Here is a 23,014-nt window from a genome sequence, read left to right on the forward strand (position 1 = left end):
CAGTTTGTGGAGTGGTTGAAATGGTTAATATATCATAATATGGTTATTTTTGTCTGAAATGCAACAGAAAAATGGCTTATATATGATTTATATTTATTATATTATAGCTTTAAATCCAACAGAAACATTATGTATAGATTGTATATATGTGTGTGTGTATATAAGCTTGGAATCCAACAGAAAAAAATATATTATATCAAACATTTTTTTAATATTACATTTTGTTTTATATGTTATATTATATTGTATTATGTTATATAATTTTTTTATATATTTATATTTTAAATGTCTATTGTTGGATAATGATTTAATGATTGTGAATGGTTTATTTAGGCCTATTATTACTAAATATTATTTTTATATATTGTATTATATTGATTTTTATCTTTATATATCATCTCTGTGAACCTAAAAATGAAAATAAATCACGTACAAAGCCACAACCATGTTAAAACGCTACAATGCAGCATAATGTCCTAACACTAAACAACTGTGTGTGTGTGTGTGTGTGTGTGTGTGTGTGTTTCTCCAGACCCACTGCTAATGTCATGTCTATTATGTCTATTATCAATTATTCATTGTTTTTTAAACCTGCAAGTCTCTAATAGTTCTATAGGGTCACACTTAGCTCTATAAGGTACAGGGCAGAAAAACATAACCTTGCCTAATATTTTATTTCTTCATCTATAACAACAACTTATCACTTTGCTATCACATTAGTTCCATATGTAGGTGCATTGTAATTTCTTTATTCAAGGGCTTGCTTGTTATTTACTCTTTAAAGAAGAACAGCAACCAAAGTATTTAGCTCCAACTTATTGTTTGCAGATTTAATGCAGAATAAAAATATAAACTCTAAACCTATAAATTCAGTGCAGAACTATAGAAGCTTATAGAATTGACCATATCTGAACCAGATTTTCATGAATCAGCTGCTTCCTGTTGAATATTCCCTGTCTTCCTCCTCTCCTGTCTCACTCTTTCTCTGTCGATTCATGTCTCTCTTCAGACTCGAAGCAGAACGGTGACGCAGCCAGTGCCGCTCTAGCAAACGAGGACTGTCCCACAATCGATCAGGTTCTTAGTCCGGACGAGCGCAGCCCGGTGGGCCAAACACAAGAACGCTACCAGCAGGACAGAGCCTGCTTCCTCCTCAACACGCGAGAGTTTCGACCCACTGATGGGAATGTGCGGAAAGGTACGTTTAAATGCTTCTGCAAGCGAGTTACACACACACACACACATTCACACAGGGAAAACCAGTCTCGGCCCAATCCCAGCCTCCGTGCTAGATCTTAAAGATCCCTTTCTAACAGTTTGCACACACAAGCGTCCCTAAAAGAACCCCCAAAAACCTGCCCATCACACACACTCGTATCCATCTCTCCAAAAATACAGATTACATAACCACTAAACATCTCTGGGTGTTTTCACACTTGGGTGGTTTCAGGAGGATGAGAGCATTTACAATTAGTCAATTTTATTTATATAGCGCTTTATTTCAAAGCATCTTTACAGAAAAACCTAATGTTAATGTTTATAATATCTTGCCTTATAGTCGCATTTAGCAGATTATAGATGGGCGTCGATTATATAGATACATTTTGCTTTGATTTAAACTATCAAGCCACTGAGATGAGCTATTTAGCATATATTGCTTTACATGTGTACTGTATGTATGCAGATAATGTTGGATTTACTTATACATCCAACTGTATATAGAGCTGTGCGATAATTTAGTTGACCTTTTGCGATGATATAAACAATCAAGCAGTAGAGAATTGCAATTTAGTTTATGCATATGAACACAGCGATCCTTAAGCACTAGTTCACTTTAAACCAACTGTATGGTTCGCTTATATCGTGCATTTTGAACAAAAAGCATGCCAGGTTCACTTTATATTCTCATCTGTGTAGTCAATTACTTCAGCTGTTTTGTATAGTGCATAAAAATGTTATACTTTTGCAAACAGCAATTCACAAATCATAACCTAATTTATATACACAACATGCGATTTGCAAGTGCCCAACCAAATTTATATTCGCAAACTAAGATTCGCAAATGCAAAACACAATTCTTAAACGCACAAGCATGTTTGTACTTTTCCAAAATTTTATTTGTCGAATCTACATTTGCGAATCATCAAGTGTGATTTCTGCACTGCAAAAAATGACTTTATTTCTCAGTATCTTTGTCTTGTTTTCCAGTAGAAATATCTCAACTTTTGTTAAATCAAGAAACATTTATTTGAGAAGCAAAATTACTTCTGAAAAATATATCAAAAGTAAACGAGTTTATGCTTAAAACATGAGTGGGGTAATTCTAAGGGGAAAAAATATAATTTGTCTTACCCCTTTGACAGATACTTTTAAACTGAGTTATAAATTGCTGTTTGTAACTTTTTTGTGAATGTGAATAAGCTTGCGCATTTGTGTATCATATTTGTATTATTTTTGAGACTATTTTAGCTCCATAGTTTAAGGTATCGGAGGACATGAGCCGATTATGCCATTTTAATGCATATTTAATAAAATATTTGACAATCATTTAGCAGCAAAGTCATCAAAGTGAGGAAATCATCACAGAAATGTATTATTATTCTACCGTAATTTTCCATGAATAAATTAGATATAAATGTGAAGGGTGTAATTTCTGAGCCAATAGCGGCACCAAATAAAATGGGCAAACATATAATCCCGCCGTTAACTTGCACCATTGGTTGAGCCAATGCTAAATCCGAACCCTCATTTTAGGCCAAAAACAGTGTGAAGACAGTGAACTGGGTTGTTTTTGGTCCACTTCAAGGGATTCGAATTTGGTTATTTTAGGATTCAAGTGTGAAAACATCCTTAAAAACACACTGATATCTGGAAAATCACACCTTTTTCCTTTAATTCTGTTTGGTGGTTTTTTGCACGCCTAATTTTTCATAATAATACACAATTTCTCCTCCATTTCTTTCCTCACATTCTCCATCCTCTTTTCTCAATTTCTGTTTTGCATTGCGTTTTCCTTGATCCTTGGTCTTAATTTTCAGTGACAAACCTTCTGTTACACACCTCCAACAACCACACAAATCTCCTCTCCATCCACAATAACACAAAAACAAGCGATGTCCTATCCATGCACGCACAATACGCCCCTGGTTGCCGTCCCCTTGGCAGTCCATTTGGCACAGTTAGAGTCAGGATATCCGCCGGCGGCCCCTAATCCTCCCCTCACAGACGAATGGTATAAACTGGAAGGATATTAATGCAAACTCTGTCTTGGCATGGATCAAACCTTAGTTATCAGAGGTAAAGACCAACCACAGCAATAGAAACATACAAACACATGGCCATAAAGTCCGATTATTCATGATCTAGGATATTTAACACAATTACACACACATTTACACCTGCATGGGTGTGTCGATGTTGATGGGTGTAATTTTTCGTGTTGATGTTGTGTTGTTGTCCTAACAAACTGTCATTAGTTTCATCTGTTAAAGGAAATGAATCTAATGTTGTATAATGTTACTGAATATGAGTTTAAGTTTGGGTTTCGCACACTCTTGTATGTTTTTGCAGTTTGGCCACTTCTTAGATTGCTGACCGTCCCACTCTGGACAGTCAATGACAAAAATGTCTGTGCACTGGGGACAATTTTTCACCCACTTTAGCACTAGGCATGTAGAAACTCAGCACAAATACAGTGAGATGCCACAAATCAGATGAAACAAAGTGCATTTTCTGACACTGTGTGCGGAGGACAGTAGACTAGCACTCAAATGTGTTTAATGGAATATTCCAGGTTATTATTTTTAAAGAAATGCAGCAAGGACACATTCAATTGGTCAAAAGGGACAGTAAAGACATTTATAATGTTACAAAATATCTGTTAAAATGCTGTTTTTTTTTCTCTCACTTTCTATTAATCCTGACAAAAATCACATTTTCCACAAAAATATTAAGCCGCAAAAACCGTTTTCAACATTGATAATAATAAGAAATGTTTCTTGAGCAGCAAATCAGTATATTAAGCCATATTCGGACGGTAATTGTTTCTCATGTGGATGTTCGTAAAAATTAATTTGCATGTCACCTCAGTGATAAAACTTGTGCATTCGGATGGAGATTTATTTACGGCGGAGGAGCGAGTTTCCTACGAATCGTGGAATGCGCTGCTCACGTGGGCGGTCGCATGAGTGTCTGCTGTAAATAAAATGTCATATGCTTCAAATAATACGAATAAATTCATATTTAATTTAATAGTAGAAAAATAAAATCCTAGTTATTGTTTCATTATTTAAATCTCCTGTTTAAAAATAGGAAGATAGACGAATTATAGTTAAAATGATTTTCTGTCTTGTATTTTATCTCAAAATGATGGCTGTCATTTAAAAAATGTGGAAATGTGCGGAAATAAGTTAATAAGCGTCTTATTTACATTTGCATGTACTTATTTTAACATATTGCTGCTGTAATAACGGCCCATTTCAAAGGTTTACGTGCTTTTCTTCTCTTTCTCTTTTGAGCGGTGATGAAAGATTGTTCTTGTAAATACTTTCCAACATTTCGGTAATAAAAGTGTAGGCTATATCTTTAAAATGCATCCAAATTACAGTGAAGCGCAACGGTATGGTGCTCCACAGTGGTCAAAAAGGATATAAACAGTGAATTTTGAAGTGATCTCTTCTTGAAAACTAGAGATGTGGATTCGGACGGCAATGACCACACGACATTGGTGTTTGTCAAAAAACAATAAGTTATTCGGCCGGGGAATTTTAAACGGCTGGTTGGGAGAAAAACATTGACATTCTGGATTCAGACGGCAATAATATCACAGTCAATGATGAAAATACCTTATGACCCCACGAGAAACAATTACCCTCCGAATAGGGCTTTTGAATGATTTCTGAAGGATCATGTGACACTGAAGACTGGAGTAATGATGCTGAAAATTCAGCTTTGATCACAGGAATAAATTACTTTTTAAAATATATTCACATCGAAAACAGTTATTTTAAATTGTAATAATATTTCACAATATTACTGATTGATCAAGTAAATGCAGGCTTGGTGAGCTCAAATTTTTGGACAGAAATAAATAAATCAACGTTAAATTTTAAGTAAATAGTGAGACATCACTATATTAACGATTGACCAGTCAGATTTGAGTATTACAGAAAGATGTGTAGTAGGTCATATCACGCTAGTCTCAAGCCAACACATTTAATGTTTCACAAGAGTTAATAGTTGCACTTTGTTTATTTGTTCTGCTAGTTTATGACTGTAAAATAATTAAATTATTAGGTTTGAAAATAAGCTGCAATATTCCTTTAAAGACCCTTTAAAATGTTGCATATACATACTGTCTCTTTCTTTACTATGTTCAAAAGAAGAGAGCAGAAACCCAATCTTTACTCGGACGTATTCAGGTCTGTTACACTAACCTCATACTCTGTAATGAGAAAAACATGCATATGGGACAAAGTTGGACACTGAGTTGTGTAACAAAGATTGCTTTCAATCTCATATGAGATCCACTGCAATTACAAATGGAACTGCACCTGCTGCAGTGCGTGTGTGTGTGTGTTTTCAGTGGGATCTCACACGCTCTGTATTGTCTTTTTCTTCAGGTTGTGTCATATCCCGCGTTTGTATGTTGGCTTCTTCATATATTCTCTCACTGTTCTACTGTCTCCCCCGTCCTCCTCCTCGCTGTGTGTGTGTATGCGTGTGTGCGTGCGTTGTGTTTGTCGTGACGTGACGTCGCTTATTGTGTTTTCAATGTGTTTCCCCTCACTCTTCCGGTGACCTTTAACCCTGGCGCGATGGAGAACGTGCGCACCAAGGCAACACGTAAAACTGCTCACACACACACACTCGAAGGTTGTTAAGGTGTTCGCTGTGCTGTGTCGAATCACCTCAGGGTTAAAGGTCAGGGGTCGATAGAGGTCAAGGTGAATTCAAATGAGCATGATTTCTCGGTTCTATGCCATGCTGCAAACACTTTACTCCAACGCATTACTCAAAAACATATTTGGGCCTAAGTTTAAGATTTATTTATATATTTGAATTGCATATGCATTTTTACACAGTGAGTTTAAATGCAATTCAAATGCGTAAATCGACAATTTAGGCCTAAATATTTTTTTTGAGTGGATGTTGCTGCCGATAGCAACACTTTTATAAAGCGTCTGTGAGGGAAAACGCAAAGACTGAAGGAGAAAAAGAGTGTTTATGTGTGGCATGGATTCCTATGAATCTGCTCATGCGACCTCAACCTGCTTCAGTTCCTAGCGTAGCCGGAATCTCCTACATGTGTGCGACAGTCTGTGTGTGTTAGCTCTCGTTTTTGAGGTGTGTGTGTGTGTGTGCTGTGTAACTGACGTCTGACTGACTGGTTGACAGACAGACACTGGGATATTTGGACAGACTCACAGACAGACTGACGTAGAGCAGGTAAGAATGAGCCGTGGCAAAACCCAAGCCGTGTTTTCCCAGCACTTATCCTGGGCTTGAGCAACGCATCGTCTCCTGGGACGGCAGTCGCTCTATCACTTTAACATCCAGAGCACCTATAGACACAGAAATAACATTATGTTAAGCTTTAAAGACCAGTGTCCGGTGTCTGTTTAGGATGTGTATGTGTATGTGTGAGTTCTGTTATATGGCTAAAACATCTTCGCTAAATGTCTAGGCTCTGTTCCAAAACCTTTGAGCAAACATTTGGTTCTCAAACCTGTCCTGGATCACCACCAGCCCTGCACATTATACGTCTCCCTCATCTATCACACCTGATTCAACTCACAAGCTCATTAGTAGAGACTGCAAGACCTGAAATGGGTGTGTCAGATACATAGACTGTGGAAAAATATAATAGAAAAAAAATTGAAAAAAACAGAGAAAAAAAATATGGACGTAGTGTCCGTGACGTCACCCATAGGATTCCGATGAGCAGTTTTGAAGCGCAAAGTATGGACGAGATGCGTCATTGCGCGTCACTCCCGGATAACAGAAAATGGGCTAAAAGGCGGGACGTGGGCGGAGCTGAAGTGACGCGATGACTAACAGACAGCAGATAAATGGCTATCCACCTGTCACTCAAAGTGGCCACGCCCTTAATAATGCAGAACTTTAATGCTTTATATAATGTAAACGAATGAGTTATAAAAAAAATCACCCCCCTCACAGTCGTCATGAAGGGCAAAATTAGCCGTATAGACCAAAACCACAATTTGTACCAGACTGTAAACATGTTTTATTCTGCTGTAAAGTTGGTAATTTTAACATGGGGCTCAATGAGATTCTGCTCCCGTCTGGAGCCCTAGTGGCCAGTCGATGAATTGCAGTTTAAGTCACTTCCGTATTGGCTTCAAGAGAAACTGCGGGAGGTTGCCTCTTGGTCAGATATAGGGAGATATACAAGTGGCCCTATTTTAGCGATCTGAGCGCAGGGTCTGAAGCACACGGCACAAGTGCACTTTTCACTTTTGCTAGTTTAATGGTCGTGCGCCCGGCGCATGGTCCATTTTTCAAAACCGTATGTTGAGCGACGCATAGTTGTCAACAGAACTGCACGTATGCTGGAAGAAGTAGAAGAAGAAGATGAGTGTAAACGATCTTTGCCGGTGTTGTAAATTAATTTAAGGTTACACGGAGTACTTACCAACACCATCATCATTTTTGAGAGAAATAGTAAAGGTGAATGCATATACAAACAAGTTCCCGGTTTAGTAAACGAAATCAACCCAAGCACTCTTTGGTGACGTGGATGATTATGTTACTGTTGATCATCTGTCCATCATCGTATAAAACCTGTCCTGACAATTTGATTGGTCCAAACAGCTCTGGTTCGAGTATAGTTGCTCCACAACGGATCAAGTGCAGAGCGAACTTCCCGACCTCATGTTGTGGGCGGGGCTAAGTTCGGCTGGCATCCAGACTAGCAAATTGGTAGACTAATTCTGATGCATGCAATGACTATCCATTATGACATGTAGGCTTTTACATTTTAATCCTTTAATTTTTAGATTTTAAAAATGTTTGTGTGCTGCTGTGTGTGTAATAAGTGTACGCGTGTTGTGCACCCGCCTATAGGCGCATATTACTAATGCGCTCTTTAAATGACCAAAAAAACTTTCGACCAGGATTTTGTTGGTCAGTGGCGCAGTCGTTTTCAGTTGCCTCAAAATATCAATGCACCTGAACACACCTGGTTTTCAGACCAGCACGCCCGTGACCGAACAGATGGCGCGAGTGCATTTGCTATTTAAACAACAGGACACTGGACGTGAAAATGATAACTGCGTGGGTGTATGATAGGGCCCAAAATGTGCAGGGCTGGTGGTACTCCAGGACAGGTTTGAGAACCACTGGTATAGAGCATATGGAGCAACTACAATATTTTCATTAATTACATATATTGTAATCTGACATTAGAAATTAAAAAGAAACATCTCTGATATTCTCTGATAGTGAGGGTGTTGATGAGGAATTATAATAAAAAGTATATATTTTTTTAATGAAAATCGTATTGCTCCAAATTTATTAATGTGTTTTTTTAGTATATAATAATATTTATTAATTTCAGTTGAATTTGACAGTTAGCAATCGCCATGAAATAAAGTAGAAATAAAATACTTTATTTCTTGTTGTAAAAAACATATGAATCAACTCTTTTGAGATATTAAAATTTATTTGAATTTTTTTTACATTTTAAACATCTTATTTCATTATATTTATTTATTTTAATATTGCTTTTAACAATCAATTAATAATTTAATAATCAATTCAGTGATATTTTAAGATTTAAGTTTTAGTAATTTTTTTTGTTTTGTTTTGTTTTGTTTTGTTTCTGTTTTATTTTTATTTCAACTTTAGTTTTAGTAATTTTAGTACTTCAACTTTAATTTATTTTATTCCAAAGCAACAGTTTTTCGTCTAATATTTATATTTTATTTCAAATGTATTTAAAAAAAACAAAAAAAATTTGACAACAACAACACTGGTTTGAAAATGTATAAAAGTAAAAGCGAGTTACACGCCAACGTTTAATATTTGGGATTATGGGTTTGTTCAAAAACCCATAATGGCAAGAACCCTAATTACGCTGCCTTCATAAGATACCTTGTTAAGGCGGAATCATATGTAACGTTCATGAAAAACACTATCCCATAATGCATTGTGATTTTCCTCCAAGAAGACATCCATTTAAAATGCTCTATTTCACCCATTATTTGAGTATTATTTGTGCTGTAACTGCTGATGTCAGTCTCCTCTAGAATCAACTGCAAGCATCCGTCGAGTCTCCCGGGCGCTTCGGCACTATTTGTGTGGTGTGTGAGTGATCATTAACAAAGTTAGTGGCCATGGAGAGCATTTCAGACCAGTCACTTATGAGGTCCCATTTCAGCTAGGATGCTGCCTTAGAAGCGAACTGACTATGTAGACAGCAAGGCAGCACACTAGGGTTTGGAACAGAGCCATAGGGCCTCGTTGAACAGACATTAGACTGTTAATTGGGCACGATACAGTGAGTGTAAACTGTGTGCGTGATGCTCCCTGTGCCAATGGGAGTCGATTTAAGATCTAAATATACTCCTGCCATCTGTGGAACCTATACAGACACACACACATATTGCTCTGGGTGTTAAAGCGATCTCTTCCTGTGCAATATAATCCCTAAATGCTATTCACTGTTCTTAGAGGAGTCTGTGTGCGTCTGTGTGTGTGTGTGTGTGTGCGTGCGTGCGCGCACCGACCTGCCCTGCTCTAATGCTGTTTGCATGAGGCTATTTGCTCAGAGTCAAAGTCAGTATCAGACTTCTGAAGTCTCTGTGAAGGATCTCTGTAAGCCAGTGTGAGTTCTCTCTCTCTCTCTCTCTCTCTCTCTCTCTCTCTCTCTCTCTCTCTCTCTCTCTCTCTCTCTCTCTCTCTTCTGTTGTCTTCCTCCATGTCCTGTTGTATGTCTTAAATGTTTATGGTCTTGTGTGTGTGTGTGTGTGTTGTCAATTTTCACTGACACTGTGTTGTCACTGGTCAATTTTCGTGTGTGTTCAACACTCGCAAGCAAACATCAATAGTTTCATTGTAGCAACTACACTATTCATAAATGATGTATTTTTATTTGAGACTAAAAGCGAATTTGATTGTATGGGGGTCATATCATAATGAATCAAATTCCTTTTCCAGTTCAAATCATCAGTCTTATTGCTATTTATTTATTGTTTAATATTTTCTATATTTTAATATTGCATGTAATATTGCTATTTATATTGATTTTAGTAAATCAAGCAAAGTTGCAATTGAACATCACCATGCATATTCATTGTTTGTAAAAAAAATAAATAAAAAAATAATATATATATATATATATATATATATATATATATATATATATATATATATATATATATATATATATATATATATATATATATATATATATATATATATATATATATATATATATATATATATATATATAATTTATTTTTTTTTTTTTTTTATAATTATATATATAATTTCTTACACATTTATACATATATCATAATGAATCAAACATTCCTAAATATTTTTATAAAAAATTACATTTTTAATATTTTTAAATAATTATTATTTTTGTATTTTAAAAACCTTTTTAAAGTCGTATTGCTGTATAATTATTTATTTTTAATATTTTCTAATTTCTTATTTTAATATTTTAATTTTAATTACATTTTTTAACTTTTGCAAAAAGTTTATATATGATATAATGTATCAAGTCTTCCTAAATTAAATATAAAGGCCATTTATTATAAAATTTGAATTGCTCTGTATATGTTTATTTATTTATATACATTTTTATGTATATATTTTAATACTGATTTTAATAAATTAAACTAAATTGCAATTTAACTTGACAATCAGCGATAATCATGCATTTTCATTATATGTTAAAAAAAATAGTTTTTGCTTTTTTTATAATAAATAATAGAATAATATGATATGACCCCTTTATGGATTTAATTATATTTTGTTATTATTGAAGCGCCTTAAACTGTTTCAGGAAAGGTGTAAAGCGGGTGTCTTCACATAACAGTCTCTCAGTTCATTGATATTTCCATATACACAAATTGTAGCCTAAAGTTGCATTACAAGTTCAAAGTTATAGTCTTTATGAAAGATGCCTTGAGCAGGACATTTTTCAAAACTAAACACGTGTGCTCTAGATCCGTCAAGGACACCGCATGAAGGCTCTTTTTTCTCCGTTAAAACAGGGTCTCCATCAGGACTATATTTAGTCTGTGTGCGGTGAAGCGGTTATACGTTACATATAGACGTGTAAATATTTGCCCTGATGATATGATTCAATTGTGCAATGCATTCTAAATAATGCATCAGGAAATCTGAATTTTAGTCACAATTTGGTTAAATTCAATTGATATAATTCTTAATTATTTTCACAAACATTCTGATGACAAAAAGTAGCTGGAGATACGTTCGATCACGTTCATGTCAGAATTAGATCGGGTGGATTTGATCAATTAAAATTTCATTTTGCATTAGAAATGAATACATTGGCTATTATAGTCATTATAATAAATTCTTACATTTTGCAAATTGATTAAATTGATGCAATTTACAGATAATTCATATACTAGAATGACAGGCTTTCTCACTTATATCACTGAACCCATCTCATATCACACACACACACACACACACACACACTCCTTCCATGTCCATGTGTGTAGTTGTTCATGTTGCATGTGTGTGTGTTTGCAACGGTGCATTTCCTGTCTGCAAATATCACAACTTGTCATTTAGAAACCCATTTTTTCAATGGCATCTGTATTACAGGCCTCCTATTTATTGTCTAAAAACAAGCATCTCTGTTATTGTGCCATCTTGCTGTACTAAAGGTTTAAAAGTGGCACTGTTTAAGTTTAAGGACTAGTCTGATAAGAGAACAGTATCAGTGCATTTGATCTGTTCTCCTGTTACAGCACATTCCAGCGGTGAGCAGCCCGCCATGGTTGTGGTGTTCTGTGTTCTGGTCACAAGCCGATCAATAGAGCTTAATTGTGGGTAATGTGAGCTCTCTCTATCGCTAACAGTCCAGCGGTCGATATGCCGGCATACTGAGCTGGAATAAAGCTTCTCACTGCACACTGTATGTGGGACCTTCATAGCAACATATATGACAGAAAACAGGGCTGGACATTGATACAAATTTCATGATTCGATTCAGTTCCCAATCTCGACTCGATATTGTTTCATTTGCATAATATCAGGTACTGTAAAAAATTATTAAAGGTTACAATTAACAACAGATTTGTATACAAACATATTTAAAAAGGCCATTTTTATAATGATAGGCTATAATTATGTTTCTATAAATATTTAAAGGTGGCTGTCATAACTTGTTTTTATGATGAATTTATTCAATCATACATTTTAAGTAAAAATTATAATGAATATGTAATTTAGTGCATATATAGCACAATGGTCCTCTCTTGAGTATATACACTATATTGCCAAAGGTTTTGGGACGCCTGCCTTTACATGCACATGCACATGAACTTTAATGCCATCCCATTCTTAATCCGTAGGGTTTAATATGGAGTTGGCCCACCCTTTGCAGCTCTAACAGCTTCAACTCTTCTGGGAAGGCTTTCCACATTGTGTGTTTATGGGAATTTTTGACCATTCTTCTAGAAGCGCATTTGTGAGGTCAGGCACTGATGTTGGACGAGAGTATCCGCTCTAATTCATCCCAAAGGTGTTCTATCGGGTTGAGGTCAGGACTCTGTGCAGGCCAGTCAAGTTCCTCCACACCAAACTCGCTCATCCATGTCTTTTTGGAGCAACGCTTTGTGCACTGGTGTTTGTGAACAGGAAGGGACTATTCCCACAAAGTTGGGAGCATGAAATTGTCCAAAATGTCTTGGTATGCTGAACCATTAAGAGTTCCTTTCACTGGAACTAAGGGTCCAAGCCCAACCCCTGAAAAACAACCCCACACCACAATCCCCCTCCACCAAACTTTACACTTGGCACAATGCAGTCAGGCAAGTCCCGTTCTCCTGGCAACCGCCAAACCCAGACTCGTCCATCGGATTGCCAGACAGAGCAAGATTTACACCACTGCATCTGACGCTTTACATTGCACTTGGTGATGTAAGGCTTGGATGAGCTGCTCGGCCATGGAAACATTTACATTTAGTCATTTAGCAGACGCTTTTATCCAAAGCGACTTACAAATGAGGGCAATTGAAGCAACTAGAGCAGTCAAGGGCCACAATATGCAAGTGCTGTAACAAGTCTCAGTTAATCTAGCTCAGAACAGAATTTTTTTTTATTTTTATAAATTAGACAGACAGACAATGAATAGAATGATAAGTGCTATTCTTGATTGGTCAGGTGCTGCTGGAAGAGAGGTGTCTTTAGATGTTTTTTGAAAATGGCTACAGACACGGCCGCACGAATTGAGATAGGCAGGTCATTCCACCAGGTGGGAACGGTCCAGGAAAAGGTCCGTGACAGCGATTTCATGCCTCTCTGGGATGGCACCACAAGGCGTCGTTCACTGGCAGAACGCAAGTTCCTGGAGGGTGTGTAAGTCTGAACGAGCGAGTTTAGGTATATTGGTGCAGAGCCAGTGGATGTTTTGAAGGCGAGCACCAGTGCCTTGAATTTAATGCGAGCGGCTATTGGTAGCCAGTGCAGACTGATGAAGAGAGGCGTGACGTGTGCTCTCTTCGGCTCACTAAAGACCAACCTCGCCATTCTGGATCAGTTGCAAGGGTTTTGATAGTGCATGCCGGAAGGCCCGCTAGAAGAGCATTGCAGTAGTCCAGTCTGGAGAGAACAAGAGCTTGTACCAGTAGTTGTGTGGCATGATCTGATAGGAAGGGTCTAATCTTCCTAATGTTGAATAGTGCAAATCTTGTTGTTGCAGTCATGTGGTCAGTGAATTTTAGCTGATCATCAATCACAACCCCAAGGTTGTCAAACCCATTCCATGAAGCTCTACACACTGTTCTTGAGCTCATCTGAAGGCCACACAAAGTTTTGAGGTCTGTAGCTATTGACTCTGCTGAAAGTTGGTGACTTCTGCGCACTGTGACCCTCAGCATGCACTGACCCCGCTCTGTGATTTTTCGTGGCCTACCACTTCGTGGCTGAGTTGCTGTTGATCCCAATTGCTTCCACTTTGTTATAACATCACTAACAGTTGACCGTGGACTATTTAGTAGTGAGGACATTTCTCAAATGGACTTGAATTCACTGAGCTCCTGAGATTCTTTCACAAATGTTTGTAGAAGCGTCTGCATGCCTAGAGCTTGATTTATACACCTGTGGCCATGGAAGTGATTGGAACACATGAATTCAATGATTTGGAGGGGTGTCCCAATACTTTTGGCAATATAGTGTATCACTATAGTAATATATATCTGTATTATGTAATGTCCATTACCTTAATCAAAAATGTTCATTAATAAACTTTAGCATTGCGTGATACTATTTCAAAGTGATTTCTGTCAATTTGACAAATAATAAATTGGATTTACCTTTGTAAACAAACCTGGAAAGAGACTTGAGGAGAAAAACGAGAGATTCTTCATGCATTCCAGTGAATTATTTATGGGATATATCTTAAATGAAAAGAGCTCTTGCCATATATATTCTTGTTATAACATCTCACGTTAAAATACCAAGTGTTACTTTATTCTCATGATGTCTGAAAAAACAATATGAAGGAAAATTGACAGCTCATTCAGTCAATCTGACGGATGAGGTTTATTTGTTGCGCAACCTTATGATTTGAAATGACTCGTTTCAGTCTTTTTGAATGGAAGTTCCCCAAACCACCCATAATTCAAAACTCAGTAGGCTCGTCAGGAATATGGTGCATAGAACTATACCCAACTTTGACGACTTCCGCTTCTGAGAAACCCGGAAATGTGAAAGGGTCAATTTACAGAATTTGAAAGCTGAGACTTTGGTGTGTTCAAGTTGTGTCAGAAAGACCGTAACATGAACGCCCCAATTGTAAACTCTGATAGTAAATTGGGATGTGTCTGTGAGAAATGTGTGGAATACCCATAGACTGTATAAAACCGGGAATACCACAATACTTATAGGTATTTAGCTGTGACATTGTCAGACTTTTTTATTTACAACAAAATAAGCTAATTGCCTGCACAACATATAATAGCAGCAATATAATATAACAATATAATGTAATGATAAAGTTTACAGTGCCTTAAATTAATTAAGCATAAAAAATCAAAACACACCTGATGCATAGTCTTTTTTCTTAATTTCCTAGAAGTTGATTTTAAAAACCTTGCTCTGACAAAAGTGACTTGAACGCACCTGAAGTCGTAAACACGACTTCCCAACTCGTAAATACGAACTTCCCTGGAGGACTTGAACCACTAGTTTCATATAAAATACAACAAGGCACAAAGCTTATTGCAATTTATTAGACGATTTATTAGACTGTAGGCTATTAGTGAAGACTAAAAGATTGATTCTCGGGATCGATATCGGTTCAGGTGAAATTGATATTTTCAACCCAGCCCTTACATAAACACTCATAATAACCTCAATCACGCTCATTATTGTGTCAGCGTATCAGGTGATGCCACTTTCTGTTTTTGTCATCATCATTATCCAATGATGCTGATGCTATATGAGGCGTTTATTAAAGATTCGAACTTATTAGGGCATCTAAATGTGGTTTTGATATTTGCAGACCACACCCCTTTTTTTGTTCTTTCATGTCATTCACTCTCTTTTTAACTCTTTCCACTGTGTGACTAACACTCATCTCATCCTTCATTCGCCTCCAGGCCGTCAGTGCAGCACCAGAGTTTCTAATGCGTGACTATGGGTAGGTATATCAACTGTTTTAAATTGTTCTGTACATGTTCAAACAGGAAACACTTCTTTATGAGGTTTTCCTGCTTCACAGTAGGTATGCAAGTCTTGTAGCACTGATCCTACTGAGCATTTTGAACATAGTAATATTGAAAAATATTACATGTACATGATAAGTAATTATAAGATAAACTGTAACACGCATACATTAGCATGAGAGGTATCAAATCTGGTTGCATTGTGGGCATTTAATATGGTAATGTTGTGCTGGAATTCAAGCATTTATTCTATTTTGTGTTGCATATTGCATTATTTAGTGTAATCTAGGCATACATTTGCTGTATTGTAAGTATATAATGTAGCAAGAATATGCTATATAAACCATTTCAGGTATTAATAGGCTTATTTTAGTAGACAACAGACAACATGAGACATCAACACATTAGCCTTCGATAATATAGAACAAAACTTCTGGAACATCTGGATTAGTTTGAATCATGGAAAGGGTTATTATACCTAAAGCTATACTTGTAAACATATGGCAATACATTTCTTTTGGATTTTATGTTTATATATATATATATATATATATATATATATATATATATATATATATATATATATATATATATATATATATATATATATATATATATATATATATATATATATATATATATATATATATATATAATAAAATCCATGTGTTTACAAGTAGCCTAAGGTGAAACACATGTATATGTGTATATATATAAACACATGTATATTTATTAATAAAATAATTTAGTATGTTTAAAATATTATACATTAAATATTACAAACATATATATTAGGGCTGTCAAAAGATTAATCGCATCCAAAATAAAAGTTTGTGTTTACATAATATATGTGTGTCTACTCCGTTAATTATTATTTATATATAAATACACACACAAGCATGTATATATTTAAGAAAAAAATATTATTTTTATATATAAAACATTTATATTTATATATATTATAGATTATATAAATGTATATACAGTATATACATGCAAATATTTCTTAAATATATACATGAATGTGTGTATTTATATATAAATAATAATTAACAGAGTACACACACATATATTATGTAAACACAAACTTTTTTTTTGGATGCGATTAATCTTTTGACAGCCCTAAAATATATATTAAATTACAAACATATATATATATATATATATGCATGTATGCTATAAAAATATAACATTTAAATCAGTAAGAGCAGGTATATTTATTAATAAAAATAAATAAAATCCATTTTAATTTCATGTTGTCTTTAAATATGTATAAGGTAGTTCGGTTTTACATTTTTAATACATGCATGTTTGATTAGTCAGCCCGTTTGTTTTTCCACCGCTCTGTCACACAAACTTCCGGCTGTTTTAATGGCGCTACACTCTCACACACCCTCCTACTTCCATCGAGTATCCATCAATCCCATTAAATATATTCACTCTTCCTGTCTTATTCCACCCTCACTAATGCGCTGTGTCTCCTGAGGAATCCTTTTAAAAGCTCTTACTAGACAAACATAATAAAAAGGGCGTGTGGCTGTCTGAACCGCTGTTGACCAGGCAGAGGAGTGAAAGAATCCGGTTGTTTTTGTTGCGCTGTTGTCCAGACCAGCAGATAAAGCACTGGTTGTGTTGTACTGGCGTACACCTGGAGTATGTGGTCAGGCTGCGGGCGTGCTGTACTGTATAATGAGCACAGGCCGTTCGGGATGTGGAAGTCGTTGTTTTTGCGATGGTTCCCGCTTGGTCCATCTGTCTGTGTTCGCCTTTGGACCCTCTGGTGCAAACATTGAAACATTTATTTAAACAAAATACAATAATAATTTGTTGCATTGAACAGTTCACAATCTAAGAAGAATGAGAAGAATGCCTTTACAAACTATTTGCACAGAAATTCATTGCACATCGTTGACTTGGTAGTGTGTGTGTGTGTGTGTGTGTGTTTGTCTGTGGTAGGTAAACGCTACGTTATGTGGTTAAAATGTCCACACAAAGATGGATATAGTATATGAAATCCTTGTGTAGACATGTTTTGCTCCCCATGAGGTAAACGGCTTATAAATCAGAATAAATTATGTTTTTTGAAAATGTAAAAATGCTGAACGTTTTCTGTGATGGGTTTAGAGTTAGAAGATAGAATATACAGTTTAAAAATCATTTTGTCTATGCAAAGACAAACGTACGTGTGTGTGTGTGTGCACGTCTGTGTTTGTGTGAATTTTATATCAGACCTGACTCAGCAAATTTCTGTCTGAATGCATTTATGTGTGTGTGTTCAAGCTGTTGTCCTACTTTCAGAGGGAAGTTTTCTTTCATTTTTTTTGTTGTTGTTGTTCGTTATCGTCCTTGTTTTCCTTCCAGAGTTTTTCTGTGATCAACATGCGGCAAACTTTTCCCACATTCACCTCTTCCTCTCCCAAACAAACACTCATATAGGGAGAGAGACAGATCAATCTGATATGTGGGTGGAAGGTCGCTGCTAAAGTCACTTCACTTCAATGTTTGGTCACATAAGCCTGACTACTAAACTCACAAAAGCTCAATATAACACTCTTAAGTTTTTGTTTTTTTATTACCATGTGAAAAGATGAAATTATAATACTTTTGTTTATATCAAAACTACTGTAATTCAGAGTTTCTGGGGATATTATATATTTTAGCCGACAACTTTTGGGTAGGCGTTATATAAATAAAACTTGCTTGATATTTTGCAAGAGAATATATACAGGTGAATGAATGTAATGTTTACATATTTTCCACAAACGTAGGCATTTTAGGAGTCATCTTTCTGACGACGTGAATGCAGTGTGTTAAGAAGATTTTTTTATGTCATGATTATATTTTCTGAATGCAGGCTTTATGACCGTACAGTGAAGTGAAGTTTAATAGGATGTTCAGGAGGTTGTGGAAGAAACCAGCCAGCGGTCCACAAGAGCATATCTGTTCACTAACTCAACTGCAGTGTATTAATCAGCTCCTTAGGGTGATATTTGATACAGAAGCGCTTGGTTGAGAATTACTTCAACTCAATAATTGCTTCAACATTTAGTCTGTTCCAAAACCTAGAGAGCCGCCTAGACACTTTCTTTAAATAAGTATTTTTAGATCTTGGGCTGTGGAAATACACTATATGAATGAAAGCAAGAAAGTTTATTTATTCCCAAAATATGTGTCTATATATTTTTGACCTTGACCTTTGAAAAGGCACACATTTATTTATTTATTTATTTATTTATTTATTTATTTATTTATTTATTTATTTATTTATTTATTTATTTATTTATTTATTTATTTATTTATTTATTTATTTATTTATTTATTTATTTATTTATTTATTTATTTATAAAAATGCAAAAATGCTAAATAAATAAATATAATATATTAAATATGTATTTATTTATTTACAAAATGTTACAAAAAATGTATTTTGACCTTGAGGTATGTATTTTTATATATTAATATAATATATTTAAAATGTTATTTATTTATTTATTTGGTTGTTTATTTATTTATTGCCAAAATATGTCAATATATTTTTGACCTTGAGCCTTGGAAAGGCACTATATACATAACATTTTTATTTATTTCATCTTGTTTATTTAAAAAAATCATCAATACAAAGTAAATACTTTATTTATTTATTTATTTGTTTATTTATTTATTACCAAAATATGTCTTTAACTTTGAGCCTTGAAAAGGCACTATGTAAATTAAATATTTATTCATTTAATGCATCGATACAAAATAAGTAAAATATATCAATTAAATATTTTTTTTTTACCTAAATGTGTCTATATAAATTTGACCTTGAGCCTTTGAAAGACACTGTATAAATTTAATTTAATGTAAAAATCCATTAATACAAAGTAAATAAAATATTTTCTTATTTATGACCAAAAATATGTCAATTTATTTTTGACCTTGAGCCTTGGAAAGGCACTATATACATTAAATTATATTTATTTACTTTTGTTTATTTTTAATTTTTTTTTTTTTAAATCATCAATACAAAGTATATACAATATTTATTTATTTGTTTATTTAATAATTATCAAAATATGTCTTTGACTTTGAGCCTTGAAAAGGCACTATATGTAAATTAAATATTTATTTATTTAATGCATCGATACAAAATAAGTAAAATATATAAATTAAATATTTATTTTTTACCTAAATGTGTCTATATAAATTTGACCTTGATCCTTTGAAAGACACTGTATACCTCTAATTAAATTTAATGTAAAAATGCATCAATACAAACTTAAGTAAATTAAATATATATTTATTGATTTATTGATTTATTACCAAAATGTTTCAATATATTTTTTACCTTGAGCCTTGGAAAAGCACCATATAAATTAAAGTAAGATATATTTAATTATTTATTTTTTAAATCATCAATACAAAGTAAATAAAATATTTTCTTATTTATTACCAAAATATGTCAATTTATTTTTGACCTTGAGCCTTGAAAAGGTATTTGTCTGTGCTTTATTTTCTTATGATTGTTACAGTGTCGCATCATAAGCTCAGCAGTTCACCAGGTTTTGGAGCAAAGTGACCACTAACAACACTCTAGACTGATTTTCATCATTATAAATCTGAAATGTCTCTCAAAGGCTGCCGTGGTTTCTTCAACAATCTCCAACTGTCTGGCACTTCATGTGTGTGTCTTCTTTGTTGTCTCGTCTCACTCTACACTGCTTAACCTCCACTGGTTAACCGAAACACTTCGTCGCAAATCCCAACTTTACGACTTCCAAAAATATGAACTTGGTGGAAAACAATCCAGCCAGTGTTTTCTTCAACCAGTGGGAATGTGTGGACGTTTATGTGTGGAGTATTTGGTTCTGGAAAACTGTTTTTTATGTTGTGGAATTTGTAGAAGACCAATGTATGACGATTTTCATAACTGTCATTTTCCTGTTTTGTCCTGTCCTGTCCTGTGTGTGTCTGTCCGTCTGTCTTTTACATGTCTCTTCAAATTTGTTCCACTTTATATCCACGTTTCAATTTTACACTCATGTTTCTTTTCGTTTCGTTCCTTTCCCAATAACTCATTATCTATCTGCTACATTCTCACTCAAACCGAACGTGTAACGCCAATAACAATCCCATCGTTCATGCTGTTAAATATAAAAACACGCCTTTAAAACTGTCCTGACGTGGGCAAACTATCCGGCAGCCACGGGTTACGAGAAATCTCGCAGTCTGAACAACATATCAGGAATGGCGGGGTCTTCCCTGCGTTTGGCCCCCATCACCAGCACGCCCTTTGACCCTTACGAGGCCCCGGGACCCCTCCGTCGCTGCCGCTCACCCATTCCCTCCATTTTGTAGCAGAAAAAGCGGAAAAAGAGTGACAGAACGACTCAGGAAAGGAGGAGAGAAAGGCCTCATACTCGCATTCATAGCAATAACAATGACTGATCGTGTGAGCGGAGAATAGATACACTAAACGGAAAGTTTGTGAATGATCACGGGTCATGTTAGTGTTTGAACCGGACTTGGCAGGTTAACTGCGCGTATATGTTTATGGACGGGAGTCAATGCTTTGTCATCCCCCATGCTTTCTGGGTCAGACACGTTTCGAGGGAATGATTTGGATGCTCAAGGAAGATTTTCATTTCGAATGCACTCACCACCCTTGTTTTGTGCTCAGTTCCCTCAAACTCTGAATTAAGATGAATATTACTGTGAATAAAGTGTCATTCTGGACTGTCGAAAACTCGCCAGAATTTTGAATGCAAGAATAATGTACATATGCAATCATTACTCTGTGTTGAGACGTTCATAGGGGTTAAAAATGAAATGTATCACGTTTGTTTGTATTTGTCGTTGGACTGTTATTGGCTGTCAAACGATTTAATTTCATTGCAAACCTATTGAATCAAAACTGAATGGGTGAAAGACAATTTCAGTATTCATTGGCATTGCCATTTGATCACTTTATTTTATTTTGCACATAGTTCCGGCTCATCCTCATCATTTGTTTGCATTCTTTGTTTTGCCCATTATAACATGTTGCCAAGTTTCGCCTTCCAGTCCAAAAACTGTACACGAGAAGCAAAAAAAGTGGGGAAAGTACATTTGATGAAATATTTCTCTTTGTTTGCCATTGTGCACAGTGTTTGTGATGTGTTAGCGTATAAGATTTTAAGACGATGCTCCAGAAAAATGAATATTTTGCAAATTCACCCACATATGCAAATCATGTGCAATATTCCACCCTATAATTCATAATGCTGCAAACATATGAAGAAGTTAAAAGAGTATGTGATGATTTTAAGAGCATTTCTTGTTTGTCTTGTCAATGTTAGTGTCCTAATGTTGTTTTTTTTATCCTATTTTGAATGTTTTTCAAAGACAAATTGTTTTTGTTTTCAAAAACATTACACGACAGTTTCATTTGTATATGATATATACGTTAAGTGTTACTGTGTTTCTTTTTGGATTAATAGAAATAGACAAAAATAATATATGTATTCAGGTCGATGTGACCAAGTGCTTCCAGAATCGTAAACAAAAGAGATGATACTAAGTAAACAAGCCATTTCTGAGAAAATACTTCCCTGAAATAGCAAAAAGAAAAATAACATGTTGCAATACTTGCAAAGTTGTAGTTTGTAGGAAACTGTGTGTTATCTAGTTTTTAATCATTAAATGTGATTTAGTTTCCCAATGGAGAACAACCCACTGCTGAGACAGTAAATATATCAGTAAGGAGCCATTTTGTTTTAAACATGGTTCCTCTATCATGCAAACCTGGATCCTACAATGTACCCGGCGTCATGCAAGATTGGGTCGCCCTGCAGAATCCCTTCTTCCCCAAATCAATTCCACTTTACAATTTGCAATTGCTACAGTTTCTATGATAACCAAAATTTGCCGGGTTAGAAGGGCATGTAGATGGGAGCGAAAGCCATCTTTTTTTGTTCACAGATTCAAAAAAGAATATAAAATCAATACAAGTTTTTAAAGAAATTACTTTTATTCAGCTAGGATGCATTAAATTGATCAAAAATGACACACTGTAAAATCTAATTAGTTAGACTTAATTTTAAAAAAGCATGCGATTGCCTTAAAAAAACAAGTAAAGTCAAATAGGAATAGTATGT

The 23,014-nt window shown here is 35.0% G+C and overlaps 1 protein-coding gene across 6 annotated transcripts in view; it reads left to right on the plus strand.

The window, feature by feature from the left end:
* Positions 1-23,014, plus strand: part of kcnc3b (potassium voltage-gated channel, Shaw-related subfamily, member 3b) — a 94,605-nt gene that overhangs the window by 64,428 nt on the left and 7,163 nt on the right. For 2 of the 6 annotated variants that reach the window (XM_079806282.1, XM_079806281.1), the window contains exon 4: positions 1,010-1,198. In XM_079806282.1, coding sequence (XP_079662408.1) covers positions 1,010-1,198 — 189 coding nt within the window. Of the gene's footprint in view, positions 1-1,009; positions 1,199-5,621; positions 6,707-8,355; positions 8,960-15,830; positions 15,872-21,081; positions 21,351-23,014 lie in introns of those variants that run through there. The other 4 variants (XR_013815674.1, XM_079806279.1, XM_079806283.1 and 1 more) reach the window with 4 other exon arrangements.

The sequence above is a fragment of the Gobio gobio genome (genome assembly GCF_949357685.1).
Source record: "Gobio gobio genome assembly, chromosome: 23".
NCBI classification, from domain to species: domain Eukaryota; kingdom Metazoa; phylum Chordata; class Actinopteri; order Cypriniformes; family Gobionidae; genus Gobio; species Gobio gobio.